The 10000-nt window shown below is 43.8% G+C and overlaps 1 protein-coding gene and 1 long non-coding RNA gene across 2 annotated transcripts in view; both read left to right on the plus strand.

Annotated features, from left to right (window-relative positions):
- The window catches only part of LOC146909324 (uncharacterized), a 99437-nt gene that overhangs the window by 51430 nt on the left and 38007 nt on the right, over nt 1-10000 (plus strand). The gene's annotated exons all lie outside the window — the stretch shown is intronic.
- On the plus strand, nt 8538-9652 carry LOC146909332 (Cytochrome c oxidase, subunit III). The gene has a single exon (XM_085727674.1). The coding sequence runs from the start codon at nt 8789-8791 to the stop codon at nt 9584-9586; it is 798 nt and encodes a 265-aa protein (XP_085583800.1). The 5' UTR covers nt 8538-8788; the 3' UTR covers nt 9587-9652.

Raw genomic sequence — 10000 nt, forward strand, 5'->3', positions numbered from 1 at the left:
TGTTTAATAGAATAGATGTCGAGTGCCGCTTTTCCCCGTCCGAGAATCTCCATCTGCTCTAACTGGGCGAGCTATAATCCTTATGTCAGGTTGGTTGTTCAAAAGATAAAATATCTTTACCCTTCATCTTTTCGAAAGCCTAGACCCATTCTTCTGGATCTTTATTAGTCCTAGGTGCAAAGCCTCTTCAAGAAAGACCTCTTTCTTTCTCCTCCATTTATCATTTTTTTGATTGAAAGAGGATAAGCGCTATCCATTGAGTAAAGGGAGGCTTTCCTACACTAAAGTGATTCGGGCGGTTGGTGGCCCCTTCGAGAGTTGCGGGTCCTTGCCGCTGCATGAGTGGTAGCTCACGCTCAAAACTCCTCCGACACGAGTCCTAGTCGTTGCGCTGCGGTCCGTTTCCCGGCTTCGCTTGCGCGATTTTTTGCACTTATTTTTTTCTTTTTTTTGTTTAATCCATCCCCGACCCTAATGAATCGAGTATGTATGAAGGGGTCAGTCAAGCGGTTCGGGTTCTCGGTCGGTTCCCGTTCGCCTGCCCCCCCTCATAGTCCATTAGTGGGTAGGGTGGTCAACTTAGAGGGCGCCTCCTCTTCAGACGTGTCTTCGACAACCTGGCGTTTGTTCGGTCTCCGCTTTTTGTTGGAGGCGGGAGTGCTTGGTCGCTGGGGTTTCCTTTTCCTCAACCAATTCGGTTGTGTCAGCCCGGTTGGTCTAACATTTATGAGCAGGCTGGCTGGACAAAGATGGATGGAAGGTAAGATAGATTTGAGTTCAAGTGGCACAGGACCTTCGATCGACCATGGGGCGTATTCTACCCTTACCGAATTCATTCTATTGAAGCGTAACGTAAAACTTCTCATGTTGCATTTCTTTGGTTTGGAAGTTCCATAATGTTGTCTGTGGATTTCTAACAAAGGAAAGCCCCCCCTTTCTTTATGCCATTTGATTCATGAAAGTTCCGTGCTGCTCGCCACTCCCCGAGGCCAAGGACGGGGTCGAACCGTCATTCCAGGATTTGCAGTCCGATACATTTCCATTATGTTACCCAGCCAAACCCGCCACCTCGTGTGCCAAAGTCAAACGGTTTTTCTTCCTTCCCCGCCCCCTTTCTACATATGCGGTGGCGGGCGGAGCACTCTATATGACCGGCGGCGGGTTACCAGAGAAGAGGGGACAACTTCTTTCTCCCTTGCCTTGCTCCATTTTCCTTTTCTGATTTAAAGTAGCAAGCCACTCCACTACTGGTACAGAGGCCAGAAGGTTGCTTCCTCCATATGTTCAGGCAAAGAACATCTAGAAGCTAGCTTTTGTCTTGTAAGCTACCATGCCTTAGAATAATATAATTAAATTTTGCTTACCAAAGCAAAGTGGTATTACTAAAAAAAAGTAAATAAGCAACCAGTTCCGTTCCAAGTGACATGGCTTTTCACTATTCCTTATTCCTTTCCAGAGAAGCCCATCCAGCCCAGCGGATCCATTGTTTATGCGGCAGTGCGATGCTGCTGAAAAACGGAAGCCCTTAGGTATAGGTTGGGGAAAACTCCAAACAAAAAAGGGCCTTATTCTTCCTTATATTAAATATAAGTTTTAGAAAGGGGCATCCCTACCCCCTAAATTACAAGCTAGCGCGCAACGGCTTTTCAGCCGTTGTTGCTTTTTTGCAGGCTCGAAAATCTCTCTTTCGCCTCTCCTCCCTGTCTCCATTCTGGTTGATTCGCTTCTTCCTTCGCGCAAGCGCTTGGTTCGCCCCTTTTGTGTTGCATTTTTTTGTGATCCCCCGCTTCAGTTTGCGTTTTTCGGATAGCCGGGATCCGACGTTGATTTCCGATTTATTTAAATGTCAGCTCCATGTTTTGGGCGGCCCATCTGGTTAGTTCAGCTATCACTGCTGGAAGCCCCTGCGGTTGTTCGGCTGCGTACTCCCCGTTTGCGTATCTCACACTCCCAAAGCATCTTTTTTTTTTCATATTTCTTCCGGTCGGCTTCGTGCAGATAGATGTTTGCCGGGGGAGATTGGTGCTCCTGAGGTATGCCCTTCCGGTGGGTTGTTATATTTTCTGTCTATTCCATCCAGTGCCCGCACTGCGTCAGAAAATCTTCGTCTTCGATCTCTCTTCGCAACGCAATAAAGAAGTCTAACAGTTTATCTCGGCATCTGTCTTTTAAGTCATTGATCTCATATCTATAAGCAGGGGGGTCTGCGTTCACTATTAAGCCTACGCCCGTCCATTCCTTTCAAGCTTTATCCCGCCCTTAGACTCGTTACGCTTAACGCCCACTTACTTAAAGACTCGTTGGCTCCGCGCTCTATTCGGTCGGAACCCGGTTTGAGAACCTTCTCTCATAGATTCCTTTCACCAAGTCATCGCCAGCAATCAGCTCTTATCCCTTGGTGTGGTGTCAAAGGGCGAGTTCCTTTCTTGTCTTGCCCAAAAACTTGCTTTATTCTCATTGGAGAAAGACTCTCCCGCGGCAAGGTTTTACACATAGGGCCAGCTGCTTTCTTTATCTCGCTTGCCGTTAGTCCGTCTAGCGCCTTTCTTTCGGTTGGGGTCCGTCCCGGGGCTTAGACCGCTTGGGTTCTATTTTTCTCGAAGGCAGTCAACGTGTCAGCCATTCCTCTCCCATTAGACTTGTAAATCCTTTGCTCTTTTTCCTTCTCTCCCTCTACTTTATTTGACAGGGGCGGATAATACCACTCTATCAATAACAAGAATACAGTAGCAATTCAGTTTCAAATGGTTTGAGCTTGGAAGCAACCTACTATCTATCGATAGGCTAAAACAGACTGCTATTGGCTGCTTTGCCTATCTATTCTATTATGGCCGGCTTGGAGACATCAGAGGAAGACCGTCATTTCTATCCGGGTACGATCATAGCTTCATTCATTCGTTGAACCTTGGGGATAACCATTAGCATTGAGGTCAATCACCACACCACCTCTATCCTATCATACGACATTACATGACGCGAGAGTGCATGGTCAACACACACCTACCTAAAGCGCCTACGTTCCGCTTGCAGCCAATACAAGCACAACCTAACTTGCACGAGATTCAACAACCGAAACTACAGGTAGTCCCGAGGGGACGGCATCCTCCTATAATAGTTAGCAGTACTGAACAAGCGAGTCATCGGTCGGAGGAAAGAAAACGTCTTTCAAAAAAAGAAAAAAAAAGGACATCGCTCTAATCCTTGAGAACTTCCTTGATGATTTAGCAATTGAGAGACGGTTGCGACAAGTAAGAAAGTGGGCCACCCGGGAACTGGAAGATAAAAAGAGTTCCTTTTGGCTTATATAAAAAAAGATTATTTTTTTAAATAACTAAACTCTAACTGGGCAGACCCTTAATCACTTCTAGTGGACTATGCATAGGACTACCCACGGAGCGGTGAAAAGACAGAAAGTATTCCTATTGATTCTAAGGGAGAACGAAGGACGGAGTGGAGGATGGAGGCGGATCGGTTGGAACGCGGGCTAGCCGGCCGGGAGGTTCGATTCCTCCCCGATTCCTATTTACTCGATCCATTGTTCGTGCAATCTTAAGGTTCATAGTCCTTTAGCTCTTATTACAGTGGTTGACAGTGGCTTATGAAAGTGGTACCCCTTTCTTTACTTTAAACAGTGGTTTACACAGGTTGAATGATACAAGCAGGAAGCAAACAACAGGAAGAACCAGAGCGGGTGTAGATGCTCGTGAAGGAACGGGAGCTGAAGCAACAGGAATTGGTCAACGAGTAGGAAGACTTGGAAATTATTTTGAAAAAGGTGGCTAACACTAATATGCCTATCCACTACTATGGTGGTCATCATCGCTATGGCATGCACTGTGGCATGTTCTATGGTGCCTAGCCTATGCTGCTGGCCAACTACAGATCGATAGTGAGATTCTGATGCTATGCAGTTACGGATGCTCGTAATAGAGATTATGATCTTCGTTATCGGGAGTAAGATCCAGAATTAACTTCAAGTAGGGATCCTAGTGCTAGTTATCGGGGTTCTGTCTTTCTTCACTTCTGATCTTTATCTATGATATTAACTTGAACTTGAAGACGAGTCTTATTCATAACTAGAAAGCAGATCGAAAGAAGCATAGGTACACTTAACACTAACCCAATCCAGATTAAACTACTCTTATCGGAACCCAGCTTCTCTTTTTTAGCGAATAAAGATTGAAGTAGCTCTTACACTTACTATATTTAAAATCTTTCTTATTTTTCATATGAAAGAAGGAGAAAGGGGGTAGAAATCCTAAAAAAGGTATGCCCTACCCTTCTTGCCATTTCCTGCACTAAGCCAAGTTAGCTCATCTTAGGGTTTTCTTTCTTATTAAGAAAGGCTTAAGTTCTTCCTTTATTAAAACAAGGTCCGAGAGTAAGATGGCTATCTTTTCAGCTCTTCTTACTATGCTTTCCGTGGTAGCAAGGCTTATATCAAACCAGACTAGTTCCAGATGGTTTAGTAAGGGCTTTAGCAAAAGACGTAACAAGCAAGGTATGAAGACTACACTTCACACGAACCAAGTGAACGTTTCCCAAGAGCTAGTGCTCTGATACCATGAAAGAGTTGAAAATACTTTGAGCGGATTGGGTGAAGGATGTGTATATCAATGTAAGAAATCATCTGTTTAATTAAATAGAATACAACACCTCTTGCTTGGCCGTTACACATGGAGTAATCACATAATAGTTATATAAGTAGCCGCTACGATTCTCAGAATTTACCTGCCCATTAGCAACGTATGCTCAGTTATTATTGTATACGCAATAAGATAAGTCAAGTGCGCTAAAAGCGACGTCCCAGTCTTGAGACCTGATCAATCCCATGAATTCTCAATCCTTATGCTTATCAGTCTTCGTTACTCGGATTACAGTCGAGCTATTTTATTGCTTTTTTGTGATTGTCTATTTTAAGGGATATGCCCATAGGGAAACCTAGATTATTAACAGCAGGAACGTACCTATCGTCATATCTGAGGGGACCCGGTCTCAGCAAGCTATGGGATATAAAAAGGTATGCACCTTCCTCTTTGGATGCAGGGTCAGTCATTCTGCTTTGGTTCTGCTGTTAACCACAACTAACATGACTTAACCAAGTCAGATGGCCTCTCTTCTTTTATTAACTCCTTTCCTAAGTTTGGGAAATCTCACTCACTACACAAAATCTATATGATATGTGTGATGCCGACACCTAATATAGAGAGAGTAACGACGACTAGAATAAGAAGAAGAGGTTATGAAGTAACTCGACTGATAAGGAGAGGCGGGCATTGAATCTCTGGCCTTAGCCTGCCTACCAGTCTTGATCTCTTGCAAGAACAAAGGGAAGCACTAATAAACTATTTCAGCATGCGAAATTATTCACTCTCACAGCGATGCTGAAAAGGTCATCTCTACTCTGGCTCAACACTCCCCTGACTTACGCGAAAGAATAATCCTCATAAAACAAGCATCCCGGTTGAGCTCAAGGCTGAGAGCAAGAAGTTCGATCAATTCAGCCAGTCTACTGCTTCTGAAAAGACTTCTTACTACTCTAGTTAGGAAGTATAGTTTAAATATGGGCTTCTATCTTATTTGTTCTCCTCTGCGGTAAGAAGAAGTAGAAATCTGCAGTTAAGATGAATGCAAGAATAGGATCTTAGCTCCCGTTGACCGGCTCTACGACCCCATATAAATAGGGCACTACTGTAGTGCTCATTGGGCCTCCCTCTTTATCTTAAAATTAAACCGGCATACTGAAATCGATTGCACTAAGGGGCTTCAATTTAGCTGAAAGATGGAGTTGAAAAATAGAAAGATATTGGTTACATCTCGCGTACTTGCCCATATTACTTATATGGGGTGACCCACTTCTACTTAAGCTGATTCCAAAGCCGCTCCCATTCCTCAAAGCCCTGCTGCAGAGTCAACCCCTCCTTCGGTCGGTTCATGAGCTGCCCTAACTCTACGCTCGGTAGCTACCGGATCTAATGCACCATTCTTCGGCCTTGGTTCTTTCCTTTCTATATGCTTGTCCAATCTTTTTCTTTGAAGCAATAGAGTTTTCAAGAAGGTTTATATCATTTAGTACTTGTGCTAAGGAACGAAAGTAGTTTAGTACGGGATAAATCCACTTTCAGAAAACCTTTTAGGGACTCATCAAATTTCTTTTCCTCTACAACGGGGAGGGTTTCACCGCGTTTCACCAATCTTGTGAAAAAGACAGGTCTTTTCCAGGCTCGAAAGCCATCCATATCATATATCATTTCAGTCCTAGTTCCCATATACCCAGTGTAGTAGATGAGTTCATAGCTATTTCTTTCTCCTAGTGACTACTCCGAGTAAAGACTACTGACCTTAACCCGTTAACGGGTTTTTGGACATTACTAAATAGATTATGAAGAATCCTCTTCCCCTTATTCCCAGTCTGACTCTTCCAATTTGTAGAGTTGGGCAGGTGAATCAAGATAAATGACTAGGGGATTTCCTGCCCACCCTTGGGGTGTCATCAATATTGGCCGATCAGTTAATACTGAAGCTGAACCATCTGCTGCCGCTGGAGTGCCTTTCCCGCAATATATGTTGTCAGGTAAGTATCCTTAGTGTTAGTGAAAGCGGAAAACAGACTTCTGAAAAGGACAAAGGGCTATATGATGGCCCGAGGTTCAGCTTTCAAGGGGGGGATGAGCGAAAGGTGCTCAAACTAGACTATACTATGGGAACGTTCAGAAGCTATGATCGTACCCAGGACCATTCGACGTTTGATTCTTTCTATCAGGGATACCGATGGCTCTGTGATAGGGCAAACAAAACAAGGTGCTTTCCCACTTCCTTTTTCGCTTTGCGCTTCACTTAAGGCATCTTAAACACGAAAGACGGCCTCTCTCTCTCTGAGACATCTCAGCGGTAGTTCTTCTCAATTAGCGACCTAGCCACGTGTAAACAAACAATGAATTTCGTCGATCTAATTCTAATAGTATATAATAGTAGTAGAAAAATAGCATCAGTGTCTATTAGAAGAGTTGCCTCTCCCAGGTAAATATAGATAGCCTAACCGAACAAAAACAGAAACTCTAAGGAAATAAACAACCTAAGGCTATTTGTTATGATGGGTAAGTTCCCAGCTTCATATATCGATTTATGCCTTTATAGACTCCTTGAGCACCCTTTGAAAGATAAAAAAAGAAATAGCATATATAGATAAAAAGAAGAAAGCTGTTCATTCGGTGTTCATGCCGTCAACTTTCGTATACTCGTTTTGTTCGTGCATTGTTCTTAAAGCATTCTTTGTGGCCCTATTGGATCTAGTAAGGGGAAGGCGCATAATGGTATGAGAGTTTTGAAAGATGAAAGGAAAGGCCATGAAAAAGATGAAGAGAGAGGCTGTCCCAAAAGGACAGGTACAAGACGAAGTGGCAGAAAGATAGAAGTCTTGCACCCTTCAATGCCTTTTCATGCTGATTGGGTAGAAGAAATTTGACCTCGGTTGGTGCACCGGTATACCCCCTCCATCAGGGGATTGTGCGGGAACCGACCTGACCTTATATATAGGCTATCCCCAAGTCCATCCTATAGCTTATATCTAGTGACTACTATCCTTTTCACTAAGCTCTTGGAATCTTTCTATCCCAAGCTGCTCACTTGCTTTGAGTTGTATGTTTATGGGTAAGGGGAAAGCAAATAAAATAAAGGCTAGTCCTATTCATCCTTCTTGATAGATTTCTTCATCAACAAGCAAAGAGAGGTTTAGGCCATGATCCAAGATTCTCAACAGGAACAAGGAATCCTCATTCATATTGATCTGTTGCGAAGCTACAGGGGTGTACTCACTCGAGCGTTAAGCCGCGAGAGTTACAGGAGAGGAGCGAAGTGAGAGGCGGATATGCTAGTCAAGATTTGGTTGTCACTCGAGTTACAGGAGAGGGACTTCGTACGACTAACTTTGTACCTTATGCCCTTAAACGCATAGCAGACAGCTATCTTATTACTTTGAAAGCCACGTTTCACTTCTCATATGTGCCTCCCCTAAAAGTCTCCTTTCTTCTTGACGGTTTAGAGCTTGAACGTGGGCCGTGGTATCTGACGGGACATTGGCCTCCCTCCCGCTACGGCTCGCTGTACGTTCCTTTAGCTATAGGCGTGTCCAATCCGAGAATAGTCCGTTCCACATAGTGCAAGGAAGCTCGGTGGGGTTTCATACGAGGGTCCTGCGTACTGTGCCATCGTCCAACCAGTACAGTATGGCCATTTCAAATCGCCCCGCGAAGCTTTCGGGAAGAGGGGTAGTCTTGCGTTCAGAAAGAAAGGTTATCGTATCGAGATTATCAATCGCTCTTTTTAGTGGGGAGGAATAGTGCAGGAAGGGAGCGAGACCAAGCCGAGCCACTAGGAGAGTAAGCCCTTCCCACGTGTAAAGTTGAATAAAAGAATGCAGCCTCAACCAGAGAGATCAACCTGCGCCGCCGGCGGCGCAGAACGCACTAATCCGCGACTAGCAAGTTTTCCTAAACCAAACTTCATAAATAGAATTGTTACTTTCAAAAAATGCTTGCTGAAAATCAAAGAAAGGAAAGAAGGTCCATTTTCCCACGTAGTTCGTCGGTCAAACCAACGATTCTCTTCTCAAAGTTATAGAGAGATCTTTTTCTAGTTAGACTTCTATCAATGCAATGAAAGAACCATCCCTTCCTATTTCTTTGTCCTGTCAGATAGAAATATAAGAAGACCCAAAAGAGCCCTTCTTTACCACTTTAGGGGGTGGGGGTGAAGGGGGGGTTTACATACAACCGAGGCAAAGTGGTTTATGATTGAATCTCAGAGGCATTCTTATCATTTGGTAGATCCAAGTCCATGGCCTATTTCGGGTTCACTCGGAGCTTTGGCAACCACCGTAGGAGGTGTGATGTACATGCACTCATTTCAAGGGGGTGCAACACTTCTCAGTTTGGGCCTAATATTTATCCTATATACCATGTTTGTATGGTGGCGCGATGTTCTACGTGAATCCACGTTGGAAGGACATCATACCAAAGTAGTACAATTAGGACCTCGATATGGTTCTATTCCGTTCATCGTATCGGAGGTTATGTTCCTTTTTGCTTTTTTTCGGGCTTCTTCTCATTCTTCTTTGGCACCTACGGTAGAGATCGGGGGTATTTGGCCCCCAAAAGGGATTTGGGTTTTAGATCCTCGGGAAATCCCATTTCTTAATATCCCTATTCTCCTTTCATCCGGAGCAGCCGTAACTTGGGCTCATCATGCTATACTCGCGGGGAAGGAAAAACGAGCAGTTTACGCTTTAGTAGCAACCGTTTCACTGGCTCTAGTATTCACTGGCTTTCAAGGAATGGAATATTATCAAGCACCCTTCACTATTTCGGATAGTATTTATGGTTCTACCTTTTTCTTAGCAACTGGCTTTCATGGTTTTCATGTGATTATAGGTACTCTTTTCTTGATCGTATGTGGTATTCGCCAATATCTTGGTCATCTGACCAAGGAGCATCACGTTGGCTTTGAAGCAGCTGCATGGTACTGGCATTTTGTAGACGTGGTTCGGTTATTCCCATTTGTCTCTATCTATTGGTGGGGAGGTATATGAAGGAACGAAACAGTGGATTTAGGAATGAAAGCTCGAATACAAAGAGAACCGGGCTTTTCCAAAGAATTACTGCTGCTTTCCCAGCTTCGTTAGGAAAGTCAGTACCCAATGCTTGGCAATCCTTGGTAGAGCTTATTTATGATTTCGTTCTTAACCTGGTAAACGAACAAATAGGTGGAAATGTAAAAAAAGAGTTTTTCCCTTGCATCTCGGTCACTTATATATAACATTTGAATTTATCTTACATTTTTAGGACGACATGTCGACTTTCCCTTTACGCCAGTATCTTATCCTCGAAATGGGGGAAATGTTAGATAAAAATATATATATTTACAAAAGGGTAAATATCGTTAGACTGGAACGGGAAATTTTGACTGGCAAGTATCAACTTTCTTTTTTTTGGGTCAGAAGAGA

The sequence above is a fragment of the Medicago sativa genome, chromosome 7, assembly GCF_051527215.1.
Source record: "Medicago sativa cultivar Bolivia chromosome 7, Bolivia_mono, whole genome shotgun sequence".
In the NCBI taxonomy this organism is placed as follows: domain Eukaryota; kingdom Viridiplantae; phylum Streptophyta; class Magnoliopsida; order Fabales; family Fabaceae; genus Medicago; species Medicago sativa.